General features: G+C 44.3%; 1 protein-coding gene across 1 annotated transcript; it reads right to left on the reverse strand.

Moving 5' to 3' along the window:
* Positions 1–6: 6 nt before the first annotated feature.
* On the reverse strand, positions 7–15149 carry WNT5B (Wnt family member 5B). Its single transcript, XM_006019464.3, has 3 exons — positions 15119–15149; positions 13186–13478; positions 7–3801 (listed from the first exon to the last, which is right to left on the reverse strand). Exons 1-3 carry the CDS (start codon positions 15147–15149, stop codon positions 3343–3345), a joined length of 783 nt encoding a protein of 260 aa, XP_006019526.1. The 3' UTR covers positions 7–3342.
* Between the last annotated feature and the right edge of the window lie 4184 nt (positions 15150–19333).

Here is a 19333-nt window from a genome sequence, read left to right on the forward strand (position 1 = left end):
CTTGTGCAGGTACAAAGTACAGCCTTCCTTTGTGCAGCTTTGACAGAGCTGTGATTCTTACAGCACAACAGTGTATGCCTGCGTGTCTACAAGAAGTAATAAGTCCAAGTTCTTAGATGGCACTTTCACCTATATATCTCAAAGGACATCACAATAGAAAGCAAGAATCGTAACCCTCTTTTTATTTGAGGAGACTGAAACACAAAGAGGGTAAAGTGACTTGTCCAAGGTCACACAGGTCATCAGAGGAGCTAGGAATCTCTCTCAACTCCCCATTCTGTGCCTCTGGACCAAACTTCCTATCTATTAACGCATAATGTAAAATTCACTACTTTGTCCCTGTCACTTGAAAAGAGCAGTTTATCTGCCACTCAATTTCCCTTCGCTTTGCATACTTACAGCCACTCAGAATGTGTTCTCATTGACATTCTGACTGTTAACTTAAAGTTCTTTTATGTATGGGCTCCACAAAAATTATCCTTTAACTAGAAATGAGATGAACCAGATTGCTGGACCCAGACTGCCTGTATTTTGGGAAAGCTGAAAGCCAATTAATTTTGGGGGGGAAAACAAAACAAAACAATGTCAGTTCTTCAAAAAGCTGAGAAACTGCCCAAAAGTTTTATTAGGCACCTTTGAGAGCTTTAGGGTTTTTAAAAAATAAAATTCTCAATGATCAGAGCCTCCCCAAATTTGCATTCCAGAGAATAATTCAAAGTTTGAAGGCCTCTTAAACTCATGGAAATCCCTCCAAGCAATTTCCCCTTCTCAAAAGGCTTCTCCTGCTGTTAACTATTTTAAGAAGACCAGTCATCTGCTTTTTGCCTACTGACATCTTTATGGAAAGATAACAGGCCTGTTACTACTCCAGCTTCTTCGTGGGCTATCACCCACACTGTAACTGGAGGAAGGTAGGGCATCTATCCCAGAGTCTCTCCATGCCATCACTTCTCACAATTTTTTTACCTCCACAAAATTAATTATGGGGACACAGAACTACAGTCTGAATTAAGACTCCCTTAAATGTGTGGTCTTTTGATATGAACCAAAAATTAAAACATTTTCCATGTCTGGATATATTAATAATGCCTGCAGCTGTCATATACAAGTGTCTGAACCCTTCAAACACTGAGGTGATAGGGATGGGAGAGAACATGGGGTGAGTGTGCAAGATGGAAAAGGGTTTTTTGGGGAGGGGGGGTTGGGGTTTTTTTTAGTTTTTTTAAAGGTATATCCAAGGTAGAATGATTTTTATAGCTGAGCAAGAAATGTATAGTATCCCAAGTAAAGAGCTCACATCTGAACATTTGAAGTGATCTTGGGCTCAGTCCAGTTCCCACTGAAGTTTAATGGGAGTTGGACTTGCCAGCATACTCACATTTTTTCCATGCATGGAAAAGTATTTCCATTCCTTTGAATTACTATACCTTTGACTTGTATTTTACATAATAAAATAAATCTAGGCCATTGTTTATATCACAAGAAATTGCACTCTGCAATGCCAGCAAATACATTGACAGTTGGATAAAAAACAAGATAAATACTGGAAACATCAGTAAATTAAAAAAAAACAAATTAATTATCAAGCATCATTGTTCTCCCTCTTGTATTTCTGGACCCTTCAAATACTTTAAATATGAAATATGAATTTGCAGGTTTCTCTGATAGGTTTTGTAAAGTTGCCATGTTTCATCAGCAACAGGAGTTGTAAAATCTGAAATGTAATTTTATGGTTGATGGCCTTTTTCTACTTATTGGCAATTTTTGGACACAAAAACTATCAGTAAACAATTCAGAACGTCAATAGAAAAGGGGAAGCATAATAATGTTTATATTTTGGGACTGGCTTCTCTGATTGCTCTACGCTTATAAATGAGCTCTACAGATGGTGTGAGGCCCAGGAAATGTCCTGTACTAGAAACTACATTTGTTCTACATATCTATATAAATTTTAGCCTAGTAAAATTCCAAGAAATTAACAGATTTTGCTAATGGGCCTCTGTCCTGGTACAATTTTATTTTCTCCTTTATCACTAAATGACAGCGCAAGATAAGACCTTACTCCTGGAACATCTTTCCCACAGACTGGGGACATCTTGGTCTTTGGTATAACTATACTGACTGCAATGTGTTTACCCCAGGGAAGAGTTTGGCCCCTGAACTATAAAAGGAACAGCAGCAAAACAGAGTAAAACAAAACATCCAAACCCACACACCCACAAAAGGGACAGAATCCTCAATGAAGGGCATTTAATGCTAGAGGGAAACTGTACAGCTACCACAGAAATGGCAGACAGATTGAAAAGACCTGGGCAAAGTGACCATCTGTGTCCACTTCAAAGGGAAAAGATACCAATAGTGTGAGGACTGAGGTGCATTTTTGTTTGGTCCCCATTGTGTGTGTCTGCGAGTGCATGTGTGTATATGCATGGGTATGTATGCATGTGCGCATCTCTCTCTCACCCCATTCACTGATAGACACATGAAGCATATTTCTTTCCCAAACAGTCCATTTAATAGCTTTTCTCTACAAAGACAAACTGGCTTTGGTAGCGGGAAAAAACCCTCCTTCTTGACATGAGCCCAGGCAGGTCTTTAGCAGATTTCCCTTTTGCCCTAGAGGTACAGAAGAACAAGACACTGGATTCTCTTAGACTGGACAAGGCAGTAGTTCCCAGAGAAGATCATACCTTCCTTTGTCACCTAGAGCAGGTGGCCTTTCACCACCACACAGGAGTCCTTGCTCTATTCCAAACACTGTCAATGGAACTCTGTATTTTAATCTGTAGTCTTGAACATGAGACCTGAGTGACTTTTCTCTCTGGTTTGACAAAGCCCTAGTGCCGTCTTTATAGAGACCAAAAAATGGCTCCAAGTCCCTGCATGTTGTTCATCCAATGGATTGAGAGCTGAAAACAGAATATCTAAAAACTCCCCCATGTCTGGCTGTAACTCCAGATGTCCAAAACCACATACACAGTTGACATTTACATGATGAGACAGCAAAGAACCCTCCCTTCACCTCCTCTCTGGCCATGAATCCCTTGCTTCTGGAGTGAACTGATTGTGGTGGGGGGAGGGTTGGGAGTTCCTTTGTTAGCAACTCCTTGGCCCCTTCACCCCAGTTGTAATATCCTAGGAAAGATGTGCATAAGGGCGAATTCTCATTTTGCTCTCCCGCTGAATCAAAGAAGCGAAGAAACAGCCAGTCTGATTGGGAAAGTTCAGAACCAAAATGTCTTTTAAATAAGCTTCTTTAATTATCATCATTGATTTATTTATACAAATATAAAATATATTTATAGATTTATATAATATAGATTTATTGCTTTGGTGGGTCTTTCATTTACAGACGTACTGGTCAACGATCTTTGGGCACTGTTTACACTTGACATAGCAGCACCAGTGGAACTTGCAGTTGCAGCGCTCTACCTGCACACTCTTGAACTGGTCATAGCCCCGACCACAGCACATCAGCTCACAACCATCCATGCCCTCTGAGGTCTTGTTGCACAGCCGGCCCTGAGTGCCCAGTGAACCAGTGGTCTCGTTGCGCAGGCAGTAATCGGGGCTGGGGTCAACATAGACCAGGTCCTCTTGAGTAGGCATGTTGAAGCGGTTGTTTACCAGCTCTAGCTTGCCCTTGCGACTGATCCTCATGGCAGCTGCACTGTCATACTTCTCTTTCAACAGGTCACCCACCTTGCGGAAGTCAGCCAGTTGCAACCAGCAGGTCTTAAGGCTGCAGGAACCCGACACACCATGGCACTTGCAGGCCACATCTGCCAGCTTGTATACCGCCTGCAGGAAAAATTGCAATCAGACAACAGATGTGTTCATTTTTATAGCACAGGTCACTGGCACGGTTGTGTAGAGTTTCTCTCTCTCTCTTACCTTCCCTAATTCTCCCCCAATTCCTGATCTCTCTTTCTCCCCAAGACAAAATCCTTCCTTACCCTATTGAAATTACTCACCTTAGTATAGTTGGGTTTTTTTGGCATTTCTAGTTGTGTTCACAGCCCTCACAAACATTCTCCTGCTCCTACTACATTTCCATTGGTAGTTCATGACAGATGCCTGGGTCAAGAACAGAAGCATCAAGGAGGAAGAGATCTCCATGCGTTATCTCCTGGTGAAAATGCTCCTCGACTTTTTGGACCAGCACATTACATCCCTCTCTCCTCTCAACGCCCATAGAAGCAATTGGTGAAGAGAAGAGCTTCCTAAAATAATGGTGCTACAGTTCTAGCATTGTATCTACATCCTCTGGAACCTGTGTACCCACGCCCCCTCCCTCTATTCCAGTTCCATAGTTTTGTCCATTCTAAATACAGTTCCTTTAGGCACAGTAGGAATGGGAGAAATAGGACAAAGAATTAATATATTCATACCAAGTGGCCACATCCAGATGAGCACAGACGTTTGGTTCCCCAGGGACACATATCTGCAGTGCACCTTGCACTGCAGTTACTTGTCCCCGGGGAACACCTGTGCCACACATGCTTTGGCACACGGCAAGTTACCCAAGGAGTGGTAGGGGAGGCTGGGGCCAGCACTGTGCTGGCCCCAGCAGCTTTACCTGGGGTCCTCCTGGGGCTGCGCACGTATGGGCAGTGCACCCTTGCAGCTGAGAGAACACCTGACTGCAGTATGTGGGGCTGCAGATGTGTTTGTAGCACCATATACCACATGGCCACACTCATCTGAATGCGCCCAGTGTGTACAAACAGGGCATCCATGCTTCCAGGACAGTTCACATCTCTTCTATGAGCCATCAGTCTGCGCACTGATAGTAGGACTAGCACAGATCTACAGCCCTATCTGCAAGCTTTGCACCACCTAGTGTCCAGTTATTTCATTCACTAAAATAAGTCCAAGCTTCCTCAGACTATCTAACAACATAAGACGGCATACATTTTAAAAAGCAACCAGTGCCTCATATTCTAACTTGAGATCATTTGGGCCTAATTTTGAGAAGTCAGTGGGAGCTACAGGCACCCAGATGGCTCATGAGTTTTCAAGCAGTACAGCCAAAAATAAATAACCACTTGAAAATGTAGGGCTGTCACTCGCAGTAGGATGTTTGCACATAGCATGAGGGAAAAAAGTCATGATTCTTTTTGCCTTTATGTAGCGGGGGTGAGGGGGAAACAGGAGGGGGGAGAAAGATTAAAAGAACTGAAAAGTTCAAAACCTGTGAAAATGAACTGAAACACAGGTGATGTCAGGCAGGAGCTGGCTCCACTGTAGCCCTCCCCAGTCCAACCCCTCCCACGCTTCCACCTGTGTGCTCCTGTTTCTGGGAGAAGCACAGGGCAGGGCAAGCCAGACCAGGAAGGGCTGCACAGCCTGAGGCAGTCCCTGCCTGCTTTAGGCTAATCACAGCCCTAGTGCAGAAAGAGCATGTGCATATGGGGCACTTTTCTCTGCAGGCAACATAACCCAGCTGAGAAGCAGCACCAACAGTGGCTCTTAAAAAGTGGTGGAGGTGGTGCCCTGTCCCAGAAAAGGTTGCAAAAGACTGGATTAGAGGACTTGCTCAGAAAGCAAATGACTGAGGCTGAGAGGGTTCAAACCCACATCTTCCCTTTCCTGAGGAAGTACCATAACCATTGACTGGGCTATGAGATAGACTGAAGGTGCTCTCCACCCCTCTTGTTGAAGCTGGGCACCTGTGCAGAAAAGAATGCAAGACTCCTGGGCCCAGATGGAGAGAGCACAAGAAGAGTTTACGATCCTCTTGCCCAGTAAGGAGGACACTCCTCTGGGATGTGGGAGTCCTGGAATCTCCCAATACTTATTATAGATTTAATCCAATGACTCCAATACAAAATGCGTAAGTAGCCACTACAGCAGGGACCAGACCCCAGGACTTGCCCTCATTATGAGTACAGGACTGTGTTCTTCAGGGGCCTCAGCTATGAGGGCCCCTCATTCACTAACCACAAAGGTGGAGATAGACACCAACACAGTCAACTTAGCCAAGAGGCTGGTGCCTCCCAAAATATGCAGCAGTAAAACTACGGCTCTTAAAGTTTAAGTTTCTTTGTGACAACACAGGTGTCTATGGACTGTCAGACAAAGGGTTAGGCAGTGTTTCCATGGATTTTTGTTTAGATTTGTGTGTCTAAATTCTGCTTAAAGTTTGGCACCTAAATACTATTCTTCTTTGGACCTTGTCCCAAGCTGAAACCAAATTCTAAATTAGCTTAAAGAGACCACATTATTCTTCCTAAGACTGTTAGGTATACAAGAGGCAACAAAGGTATACTACTATGGACCACTACTGGAACTTCTGCTTTAGTCCAAGCAGTAAATTCTATAGGGCATAGTCCAATACCCTAAGAAATGAATAGGCTGAGCCCTTAGAGCTGAGAGACTTTTTTCTGCTCTTGTCTGTGATTTATTTGTGACTGTCCTTCATAGTACAATGTAACAGCTGTTGATTTGAAGCCTCTGGATTTGCCTTGGATTGGATTATAACTGTGGAACCAACCACGCTGCTACCTTAGGATCCCTGCTCTATCCTACAAGATGGAACTACACTTGAATTTCCAGACCACCAAACACTTAATATATTCTGACTGATTCGCCAGCTTGTTATAAAGCTTATGCTAGGACTCCTTGGTTATTGCTGTGTCAAAACCAGAGCTATTTGCTTGCCCTTGAGTATGTTTTTATAAAGTATTATGGTTCTCCCTAATCCTGGGCTTTGTTCCTTTGCAAAAAACACTGCAACTTGATTCCCTCAGTTAATGTCATGGGACCTTCTGAGTTTTCTCTGACTTAGATCTAAGTGGCTGATGCTCAAAACATCTGTGGGTCATGTGGAATGCGTATGCTACCAGTTCATCACTAACTCTTAAGGACAGTTAAGCATGGTGCCACTCAGCCTAGGTCCCCCCCACATAAGTCCTTGTAAGCCTCTCCCTGAGCTGATGGGATGGGGAGAGTTGAGGCAAAATTGGTGGGCTCTTTACTGGCTGATCCAGGATCAATGTGAAGAATAACCTGACATCAAAGTAAGCCCTAACAGCTGAGTCTGATCAATTACCCTGCTCAGAATCAGACTGAAAATACCTCTAATGGAAATAATTAAAGTCCCCTACACAAGCCAGGGGAAGAGAATTAATGGAGCATTCCAGTGTGGTTAATTAGTCAGGTCCTTTCTCCATCTCAACTGGCACTGGATGGAGTGACTGATGACTGAGACTTGCTATATGCTGAGTGGGTAAACAGTGCAGAGGGACAGACTGCTGAAGCCAAAGAGACAGATAAGGAATGAGGGGAAATAAAACAGGGTAATGGAGACCAAGTGGCAAAAAAGACAGATGGAAGGAAAGGACATGTTGAGATAACAGTCAAAGATAAACAAACAAGGGCAATAAAGCTAGGAGCCAGCACTCAAAAGCTTGGGAGTGGAGTGGAGAGGTGATAGGGTCAGGAGTGCCCAAAACAGAAAAGAACAGTGTCCCCTTCACTTCCCCCCAGCTCCTCCTGGGAACCAGAGCAGGGCAAAATTCCCCTCCCACAATCAGAGCCCGGGATCTGGAAGAACTCTCTCTCACACAAATCCGATCTAAGAACAAAGGCCATGGGGGCAGAGGAAAACTCTGCCCAGAAATTAAAAGGGCAAAATCCCTCTTCCTCTACGTAAACTCTTGCCTAGTAACCAGAAGGCAGTGTCTCACCAACAGCAAAAAAATCAGAATGGAGTAGAAATCAATAGTCACTTGTTAATTAATGACCATTAGCTGCTCCAGGAATGAACACTGCATATGGCCATACTAGCCATGCTGTGGTTTGTATACACAGTCCCTGGGACCCTCTAATGCTTTTTCCTATTCCTGTCTTCCTCGCTCCAAGTATATGGAGTGACACAGTCCCTTCTTAGTTCCAGATTTCAAACAAACTCTTTTAAGTAAAAAATTCACAATATATACAGTATAAAGAGCTACTACCTAGTACAGTAGCCAAAGGATAAGCAGGCAGGTTGATTGGTGCTTCATGAACAGTCCATGGAGATAAGCTGCACAGCACACCAGGTCCAGAAACACACAATTTTTTTCTCCTTCTTGTCTATTCAGGTTCCAACTTCATAAAGTTTCCAACCTTGAGAGGAGCAGCTTGAGTCACTGTCTAGGGGACAGGCCCTGCTTTTAACTGTCTAGTAGGGTTATGTTTTTGTTTTGCATTTTCATCTGGTCATCTCAGATAACTAAATCTCCCCAAGCACCTCCATTCAAAAAGATCATGGTAGGTGTTTGTTCCAAGGAAGAGATTTATGGAAACTGGTGTGTTCCCCTTCACTACTGGAATTCAGTCCCAGAAGAAACATCTACTGGCCCAAATTTGGTCACTGTCCCATTGGGATGTAAAATCCTTCTCTTTAAGACCAGAAGGAACTGTCAGATTTTTCACCCAATGATCCCTGCACCTGTTCAATTAACATGTGGTTGATCTATGGCTTATCTTTTAGAAAAACATTCAAGGACTCAAGTGATGGAGGATATAGCACATTGTTTGGTAAAGCCTATATTCAGACTATTTACTAGCTGCAAACATTGAAATCTCATCCTTAAAGCCCTGTCTACAAATTCAGCTACACAAAGAAACCAGGTGAAACACAAGTTCGGGATGCTATGTAGTAACAAACATGATTCTGTCTTGAGGTGAAGATCCAATTGTTTTTAACTACATTCCTAGAACATGCTATAGCTCTGCCTTATCCAAAAATGTAGCATTGTTTAAAATCACAACTCAGATACTCATCCAGATGACCAGACAAAATAGTCTTTCCCTCTCAGGGAAGCAGGCTTGACCACTAAGAAGTACATAAAGCATTTGCTCCTTATTTTGAAGAAGATATTCATTTGTAGCAGTCAGACCAACCCACAATGACCCCAGATACTAATTTAAGATGCATCTTGGGAGTTCTAGTGAGAATAATGACATTTTACAATGCCTGTTTAATGAAGAAACCTAAATCCCTCTAAAGAGCAACCACAGTTATAATCCAAATCCCCTACCTCTCCCAAGGTGAAAAGAAATGTGAATTCCAGGGCTGTGAATCTGATGCTTTTTACCAACTAACTGCAAGTTTACCCCAAAACTGGCTTTCTAAAAGGAGTGAACAGGAATACAGAAACTCATTTCAGTTTACATGCCTGCCACAAAAATATGCCATTTACAATCAAGGATGAGAATAACTCTAACAGCCCCTCTTGATTCAGTTGCAAAGGCAAGCAGGAATTACATATAAAAAAGCAACATAAAAATGGAAAATGGAGAAAATACATAATAATCAATATATATGGGACACTATGAAAGAGAGAAAGTTGATAAAGGAAGCTAAGCACACCAATGAAAAGCCTGTCTTGTCTTAGGCTGGCAAGCCTAAGACAAGAAGAAGGAAAATTTGTCTTGTCTTCTGGCAAGCCTAAGACAAGAAGGAAAATTTTAAGTACATTACAAACAAAATCAATATTAGCTATCATATAGAGCTACTACTTGATAGCAATGGTAAACAAGTTACTATCATTATTAAAATTCTGATCCTTCTGCTCTACAGTTGGATAAAAGGAAGATAAGATACTCAGATCATTAGGAGGATTATGTTATTTCCATTCCATTAGAAAGTGAAGAGAATTCTAAGTTTCTACTAGGAATAGCACGCCTGGATAATTGTCACTAAGGAGTCTTTAAAGAACTGGCTAAGGAGATCTGGAAAAACTGATGCTCCATTTTTAATTTATTTTATACTATTTTCCTGAGGGCATTCAAGAAAATCAAAAGAGCGATAATGTACCAATATACCAAAAAGGAAGAGCACGATGGTCTAGATACAGCTATGATGTCTATACGATTTCCCTCCTGGTCCCAGGTCCACCACTGGCAAAATAAGCCTCCCCCTTTCCTCTCAGGTAAGCCGGAGACTGGCAAATGCAGCTGAGAGAAGAATTGAGTTCATCTCTTCCCTCAGCACTGCTCTTAATCTCTCCTGAGATACAGAACTTGATCATAATCAGGGGCATACCATCAGGACTGCTTCAAGTGCCCTGCTCTGCCTAAATACTGGTCTCTAGACCACTCAAGTAAAGAAGAATGGGCCAGGCTTACTTTGTCAATGGTAGACCACAGGGTCAGGAGGGAAGGCTGTGTAGATGTACCCTATAAATTCACTAGACTTACATCAGTACTGGATAAAAGAAAGAAAACTAACAAAAAGTTCACTTAGTAAAGACTTAAAGGCAGGAATATAATTAATACCAGTCAATTCAGTTTTACAGAAAATAGGCCTCTCATCAAAGAAATCTGAGTTTAGTCTTTCATGAAATTGTGTCTGGTTGATAAAGTGACTGTATAGATGGAACAGATTCAGACTTTTACATCCTGTTTGACATAGTACCATATGATTGAAAGACTGACACTGCAATTTCACTAGAGGACATAATAAATGGACTAAGAAATGAACTGACAGATGTGAAAAAGCAGTTGTCAATGGGAAAGCATCACTGAATGGAGTGTTCCTAGTTGGGTCGCAAAGAGATTAACTTTTTCATCAGTGATCTGGAAGTAAGTATAAAAATCATTGCTGATGAAACTGTTGATGACACAGGGATTGGAAAAATGATAAATAACAATGAACACAGGGCAGACAAATGGAACAAGCTGAGCCCATTCAGACAAATGCACTTGAATACAACCTAATGTTAAGTTACACATCTGGTAACAAGAAATGCAAGACACACCTGCAGAAGAGTGAACTTAATCTTGGAAAGTGGTAAGCCTGAAAAGGCGTGAAAGATAATAGTGGACAAGCAGCTCCTTGCAAGCTCCCAATGTAGTGCCAGGCAAAAGAGAATAATAGGACCATTGGGCATATAAAGAAGTGTTAGTAAATAGGAATAAAAGGATAATTTCACCTCTGCATATGGCAATGGTGAGATTACTACTAGAATGTTATATACAGTTCTGCTGTCTACCACCTTTAAATATGTTGAAAAGAATGGAGTGGGAACAGAAAGAGGCACATAGATGGTTGAAGGACTGGAAAAACATATTATAATGACAAACATGAAGAGTTCAAGCCTTTAGTTTGTCAAAAGAAAATGTGAGAGGTAATTTGATTCCAGTATATAAGTACCATCATGAAGAGATAATACCAGATACTAAAGGACTCTGGAACAAACTATCAAGGAAACCAGTGGATTCTCTGTGTCTTAATGTTTTCAGATCAAAACTGGACTACTTCATGTAAGATGAATTTTAACTAAACTAAGTTACCAGGCTCAATATAGGGGTAACAGGATGCAGTATAATGACCAGATATACAAGTCACATCTAATAATCATCTATGCCCTAAAGCTCACTGATTCACTGAATGCCAAAGGTGAAACAAATTCAGCGTGCTGAATGAATGATCTGTCCCCTGCCACCACATTCCTACTTTAGCAATCCTAGTGAGGTTTTTGTGTTGGGAAGGAAAATAACTGAAGCTGAAATCGCAGTGTGCCACAGCAACACAAAGCTTATTTTGAGGATTTAGCCTTGAGTGCCTGTGTCAGCCAGTTTAGCAGATGAACAGCTTTAGACACAGCTTGAAGCACCTCATTGACCCAAACTCACCTGCCAGCCAAACAATACCTCCCCCTTGCCAAACTGCACCTTACCTGTAGGATTCTCAGAGGAATGGTGAAGCCATGACTGTGCATGATATACACCCCAGGGAATTAGGTGCAGAAAAGTTCAAAGTTATGCGCAGAAAAATTCAGTTATTCAAAATGAATTACTTATTATTTTTTTTTACAAATGAAACTAAACATAACACCATTTGAACCTTCTTTAGAAATATATACAAGTACTTTGTATGGCTGGAGGGTGGGTGTGGGGTGTGTATGTGAGGGGATTTGTGAAGATGTGGGAGGTATGGGTGGATATGTGGGGTCTGTGGGCGGGTGTGGGGTTTGTGGAGGGGTGTGGGGCACGTGGGTGTATGTGTGGGGTTTGTGGGCAGGTGTGGGGTTGGGGGGTTATAAAAGGGTGGATGTGTGAGGTGAGGTTGTAGGTAGGTATGCCCCCCCACCACACATCCCTCCACCATGGTGCACAGCCCCTACTGCTGGTGGCTCAGCAGCAGCAGACAATGGGCCCTCAGGACGCTCATGGCTGCAGCAGCAGAGCCCCTGACAACACACTCCTCTGGCTGAGTCCCAGGGCCTGCACATGCTGGCATGGAGTAAGCCTGGCCCGTTGGTGTGCACCTTCGCACCAAACCAGGCTGGCTCTGTGCCAGCATGTGGGGTTTGTGGCACTGCAGGCGGGAGCCACATGCCATCAGGCTGAGCGGGCTCCATGCCTCCATGTGCAGCTTCCTGCTGGAGTGCAGGAAGCCCCACATGGAGGCATGGAGCTGGTTGGCCCAGCTCAATGGCGCGTGAATCGGAAGCTGCACACCACTGGGCTGAGCAGGCTCCATGCCTCCACGTGGGCTTCCAGCATGAAGCCGCAAATGGAGGCAAACATGAGCCCGCCTGGCCCAATGGTATGACTCTATGCCTTCATGTGTGGCTTCCCACCAGGCCAATGGTGCATGGCTCCTGGTCCATGCACCATTGGGCCAGGCCAGCCCTTCACATGGGGCTTCCAGCACTCCAGCAGGAAGCCACACATAGAAGCACTACGTTGCATGCCATCAGGCCAGGCAGGCTTCATGCCACCACATGCAGCTTCCTGCTGGAGTACTGGAAACCCACATGGAGGAATAAAGCCAGCCATCCCAGCCCAATGGCATGTGGCCCACACCCACCCATACCCCCTGCCCCATGCCCACCCCTAACCCACAGGCAGGAGCTCCCCTCCCCACTTACCAGCTTTCCAGGCACATGGCTCTGTGACTCTACATCATGGAGGTGGAGGCACAGAGTCTGCCACAGTTAAATTATGCAATTATGCGCAGTCATGCTTTTATGCGCAAAATTACATGGGGGCATAATTGCATAATTCCCCAGAGTGTAACTGTACCAAATGCATTAGTGGGTTATGTTCTGGTTCCTCATTGGGTGACTGACTCACTGTTCCTCATAACTAACTGTCCCTCCATAACCTAATACTCATAATGAACACACAGTGAATTTCTGATCTGTCTCTGCTCCAAAAAAAGGAAGTGGCCAGCAGCCATCTTACCCTGCGGCCAGCCTCATTGTTCTGCAAGTTCATGAGCATGCGAGCCTGCTCCTCTGATCCCTTTGCATAATTCTTCTCCCTCTCCTTGGCATCCACAAACTCCTTAGCGAAACGGTAGCCATACTCCACATTATCGCCACAGCCACCCCACAGCCAGTCTCGAGGCAAGTCCTTAGGGCGCGCTGTCCGACTGCAGCCACAGCTGGACAACTCTCCTTCACGGCAAGCACGACTGATGGCATTCACCACCCCTGCAGCACTAACGGCATAAGTAAATGCAGTCTCTCGACTACCTAGGAAGGAGAGAAGATGAAAAAAATCAGCAAAAGACTAACCTCCTTTGACAAATACAACCACTCTCAGAGAGAGACTGAACAGCATGTACAGCAGTTGAAGACGGTGTGGGCTGAGGGGTTGAACCAAGCATTGGATTATAGAGTATAAGGAACAATCCTGCCCTGGTCGACAGGCTGTGACAAGATGGGTAATTCAAACAGAAGCTGCCCATAGCACAGGTTTACATTCCATTTTGCTCGTATTTAGGGTGCCCAACCCCATGAATCCAACTATCCTTCCCCAATAGTCTTAGTACCAATAGCAATTCTGATTCCCTTGGCATACTTTAGCAGGGACTGGGACCCTACCTGAGGCCTGAAAAGAGTCAAGAAGTAAGTTCCCTAATAATTATACATGCAGCAACCTGCCCACCCCACCGCAAAAAATTTGTAATCTCTTGCTTTAGGGAGGATGAGAAGCATGTGTGTATAGGAGCTGCTGATCAAGGGTCATTATTATTTGTATAAGAATAGCACTTGCCCTGTTGAGAGCCCTGAAGACTGAGGCCCTTGGTCCACAAAACAGCTGCAGTGTGGACAGCAGTAGCCAAACCTTCATCCCACAACAAACCATCAGTATGCTTCTAACCTGAAGGAAACACTCACAAAGGGAGAAGGCAGTCTGTTCTCTATGAAAATTCAACTGTTGACGTATCTGGTGTGAATGAATTAGTGAAGAGGGCATGCAACTGGGCTTTGGCTACCCAAGAAAGTTGCTCCCATTTAACTATAGGTGACTTCAAATGAGTTCAGCTAAACTGGTGCAAACCCTAAAAGGACACCGCAATATCAGTTAAAACCCAGCTTATTTTTGTTTAAATAAATTAGGAATTGCTTTAACCTTAACCAAAACAAGCTACTCTTACACCAAAGACCTAATATAACTATATTTATAGTATTCTACTAGTCCAAGGAATTCCATTTATTCATATAAGCTATAAGGATTCTTGTGTAGACAAAGCCCAAGTTAAACTGCTCCATAAATTCCCTCATGTAGCAGAGACTTTAGTGACAAACATAAAGAGCATTATGGGGAGGAACTCAATGTTTGCTTTGTCAGATGACCTGCTTTCTATCTGAGTCATACTGACTGTCCAGCTGACATTACAGCCTGCTGGGGTATGGATGTCTCCATCTACATGTTGTATTGTCACCACTCAGTACAACAAAGTACTGAACTGACACTCTCTGAGTCATTACTTACATGCCAACAAACAGCCTTCAAATTCTATACAATGATTATTACCGATGCTTCATTTAAATGAGTATTTTAAACATGAAGAGTTACAAGAGTGATCCCCGGTACCAAATTAACCCCTAATACTCTCAATCATATTGTAATGTCATCCAATCACCAATGGCTTTGTAACCTTGAAGTTAAGACTACTCCACTGTGCTATATGTAGGGCTGGCCTTGAAGACCATCATACATTCATTGCAGCTGCTGCAGAATGTGGCAGCTCACCTTCTGGTGAAAGTTGCCTTGACCACATAACTCCAGTGCTCCAGAGCTGCACTGGGTCCCAAGAGCTTCCTGTGGGCAATTCAAGGTGCTGTTTTTGATTTATAGGGCCCTAAATGGTCTGGACCCTACATACCTAAGGGACGACCTTCTCCTTTATACCCCATAGTGAACCCAAAGGCCAGCCAAGAGCAACCTCCTGGAAGTACTGTCAGTGCGCCAAGTCTGCTTGGCGAAAATGTGTGGGAGGTCATTCTCAGCAGTCACTCCTCAGCTCTCTCTCCCCCCTTGATGTGCACCAGAGGTTTCAGAAACACTGTAGGACCTACTTGTTTGGGCAGGTGTTTAGCAAACAAAGCTAAGCTGAACTACTGTTTAAGGGGTCCCTGTTTATATTCTAATCTAATTCTCTTTTACAGCTTTTGAGCTGTTTTGTTCTCTTGATATTCTACTGTTTCATAAGTTATCCATTTTTATTGTAAGCTATCCTGAGCCTTTGTTTGGAAGGGTGTCATGTAAATTGAATAAATAAATAAATAATACCCTAGGTAGACTTCATAAACAACAAAGGAGGCCAGTAAGCTCCCTCAATAGGACTGTATCAGTGCTTTGGGTGTCCCCTTGTTCCAAAATGCATATACATTTTGCACCATTGTTATTATCAACTTATCACCAGTTTAGTGGCTAATGACCCAAGACAAAGGCAGGAGTGTGAGGGGCACCAAACTAACTGAGAAAAGTTTCAAGGCAAACTGCTCTAATTGAAGCCAAGTTGTACACTATAGAGTTCTTCCAACAAGGCTGACAAGTGTGGGGTGTGAAGAGGTGTGAACCTTAACCAATATCATTGTGGCAATGAATTTATAATGGCAAACCTGTTCTTTTACTGGTATGCCTTGCTTTGCTTGAGTCGGGGTGTCAAACTCATCAGGCCCTGTATGCAGGATGATTGGCTTGGGGCCAGTCCATGTGCCGGATGATCCAGCACACACCTCACGCAGCATTTGTGTCAACTCCAGGACCCACGAGCAGCACCAGGGGCTGGATGATGGGGCTCTGTGGATCCAGATCACAAGCTGTATCTGTGACACTCCTGGCTTGTAGGGGAAGGGTTTACTATAATGGGACAAACTACAGCTTTGCCAGAATAGCTATGTCCGCAGGAGGAGCTCTGGTGCCTCCTCCTTGAAGCTCTGCTGCCCTCCAATGGTCACTGCTTACCACAGAAAGTATGGAGAATAACCCACCATGGGGATCCTAGGATGGGACCAATCCAATAAGTATGGGGAACACTTGAAAAATACTGGCTGTATATGTGCCCTTCTGGTCTCAAATGGGGAACAAATTTAAGGGAATTGAACAAGAGGAGAGAGGAGACAGAACTGAACTCAGTGGGGAGGGTAAAGCAAAGGTAACTAGAGCTGATAAAATAGTGTCATTCTAAAGGAAAAGTGCTTTTTATTTTCAAATCTTGTATAGAAAGTGTTTGCTTTATTTAAAGTTTCCAACTGAACAAAAAAAATATGAGAACTGTTCTGATTTTTTTCTTACCAGTTCCTTCTACCTTTTTGTGTCACTCTTCCCCCCGCCCCCTGCTGAAAAAGGGAAGGGGAAAACATAAAGCAAACCAAGACCCAGAATATTTTCATGAAACCTACCAACTCCAGAAATGACAGGGCTGAGTTGGTAACAGGGAACAGCCCAGCCAGGCAGGCAGAACTATGCTGGGGTGGGGACAGAATATGGTTTCCTCTCAGAATATACTCCCAGCAGCAAACTGTGATGCTATATTATCTGCTGCTTTATGCCTCCCCTGAAGAAATGCAGTCGAAAGGAATGTATGAGTTCTCTATTGATAGCACAGGGATGCAATTTCTGAAGAGTAATTTCTGTCCCTCACTAACCAGAGACCAGGCTAGACCAAAACTTAAAAACAACGCTCACAGAAACACAGTCACTGGGAAGAATAAAAGACAAGCTTCAGTGCTTGAAATTCTTCCACAAAATCTGACTGCTTCACCACTGTAAAATACGCAAAACTTAAGGTAGACTCACTGAATACAGACTAACCATAAATTATGACCCCTGATTTCTGACCTGCAGCCAAACCAAGCTGTCATATGCAGTCATATGAGAGTGAAGGGAAAGGGCAGCTTCACACCACCTGTACCTTGCCTGATTTTGGACTAGAGCAGACTGGTTCAGCTCCCTGCATAATTCAGCACAGCCTAGGGCTGGGATTTTTTATATCCCACTTGCAGCAGGCAGCCCGGTATTTTTAAGAGTGCTGTATTCTGCACATAACTTTCCCAATACTTATCTCTGCTTTCCCCTACCCACACACTGGCATGCCCTTTTACCACTGGGGGTACTCCCCTACAAAAGAATACATTTGGTTTCTATCACCTTCAAGCCACCAAAACATCAGAAAGAAACAAGGCTGCATAGTCCTGACCTGGGCCCTAGAGGATGAAAGTGAGAGTACACAGCACAAAGACAACTTTACAACCAACATGCCACTCCTGAGACCAAAATGGTTTGCTTTCTATTCCAAAATAAAACAAAAGCAAAATATTTTTAGTTTATCTGAACTTCCGAAAGATCCCCAAATGAAAAACCAGACAGGACAAAACTACATATGCCTCAGGAGAAAAAGACAACAGAAATCTCATCACTCTATGCACTAACTCATCACAAAGAACTAGATCAGAGGTTCCCAATCTGTGGTATGGGTACCACCAGTGGTACTCAGACAACCTGTCAGCGGTACACATTAACAGATTTATTATAATTACTTTATATGACAAAAATTTGCTGGTGGTACTTAAGGTTGTATAGTTTTAAATTGGTGGTGTGCAATCTGTTAGAGTTTGGGAACTGCTGAACTAGATAATATTGGTCAACAAATTCATGACACCCTGAAGCTCACTTTGGCAACACATATCTAACTTCCTTTTCCAGTGTTTTCAATTTGGATGGGAATACGAACCCAAAATGGAAAACTGCTTCCTACTTCCCACAGGACTAAGGCAAAGGGGCCAGGATCAAGTCCCTTGCTTAGAAATTAACCTTTCAGTGGCAGCTAAACTTGACCTGAGCCAAAAGGCCAAGAAGTGACAAATCATGTCACCACCAACCATCACACCTTATCACCAGCAGGGGCCTAGATACATTCCCATGCCACTACATGTACGGGAGCCTTTGAAAGCAGAACCACCCACTGAAGTCCCAGCAAGAGCAACACCAATCCCTGGCACCTAACTGCAGACCCAGCACACACCACTTTTCCTCCCTCAACCCAAATTTGGACCTAATTCAAGTAACAGGATTAATTCCAAGAGGGGAAGAACCTCCCATGCCCTCACCCCATCCTTCATTATCTAGTTCAGATCCCTCTTCCCAGTTTGCCTGTACACTGGATGCTCCCCTGCTCTTTCTGCCCTTGCTGCGTTGTTGCAACGTCATTGTCATGCCCTGGATCCAACTGAGGGAAGAGCAGAGGTGCAGGCAGGGGTGTGGGGAGGGGGGCTTTTCTCTCATCCTCCTCAAAGCCACCTTTCCCTCCAGGACCCACTCTCCTGAGGCACGGATTCCTCTCAGCTCTCCCGGTCCATGTGCAGCTCCTGTGCCTGCCCTGCAGGGACGTTCCTTCCTCTGGGACTGGAAGAGCCCAGCAAGGCACCCACCCAGCTTTCTCGGAAGCCCCAAGGGAGTCCTGGCCAGGGAAGAAGCACCCCAACCAGGTGGGAAGGGGCAGTAATCTGCTGCCACTCCACCTGTGCTGGCATGGGTGCCTGCTGGCCCATCCGGGCAAGGAGCCTTCTTGCTTTGCTTCAGGGATGTCTCCCTCAGGGCACCCTGCTCCTTCTGAGACTGGACAAATGCAGCACCTCAGGGCTCCCTCTGCACCTAGTCTTTGGTCCTTGACTCCCGGCACTGGGGAAGCAATGTCAGGGTGGGGGGCACAATGTAGGGAAGTGATGGCTGGTGGGGTTAGCGATGGCAGAGAAAGTAATGGTTCAGGGGGAAAGCAATGGGGGAAGTAATGGCTGGAAGGTGAGTGATAGCTGGGGGGAAGTGATGGATGGGGAAGTGATTGTCAGGGCAGTAATGGCTGGGGGAGGGATGCAGGGGGAAGGATGGAGGGGATGGGTTGGGATAGAAGGTAGTGATGGCTGGAGGGGCAGTGATGGAGGGAAGTGATGAGGGAGAGCAATGGATGGGAAAGTGATGTGGAGGGGCAGCAATGGCTAGGGGAAGCGATGCGGGGGGAGGGATGGAGAGCAGCGATTCAGGGAGAGGGATGTGGGGTGGGCTGGGATAGGGGAAGTGGTGGCTGGGGGGAGTCACA

This window comes from Alligator sinensis, unplaced genomic scaffold (genome assembly GCF_000455745.1).
Source record: "Alligator sinensis unplaced genomic scaffold, ASM45574v1 scaffold87_1, whole genome shotgun sequence".
Taxonomy (NCBI): domain Eukaryota; kingdom Metazoa; phylum Chordata; order Crocodylia; family Alligatoridae; genus Alligator; species Alligator sinensis.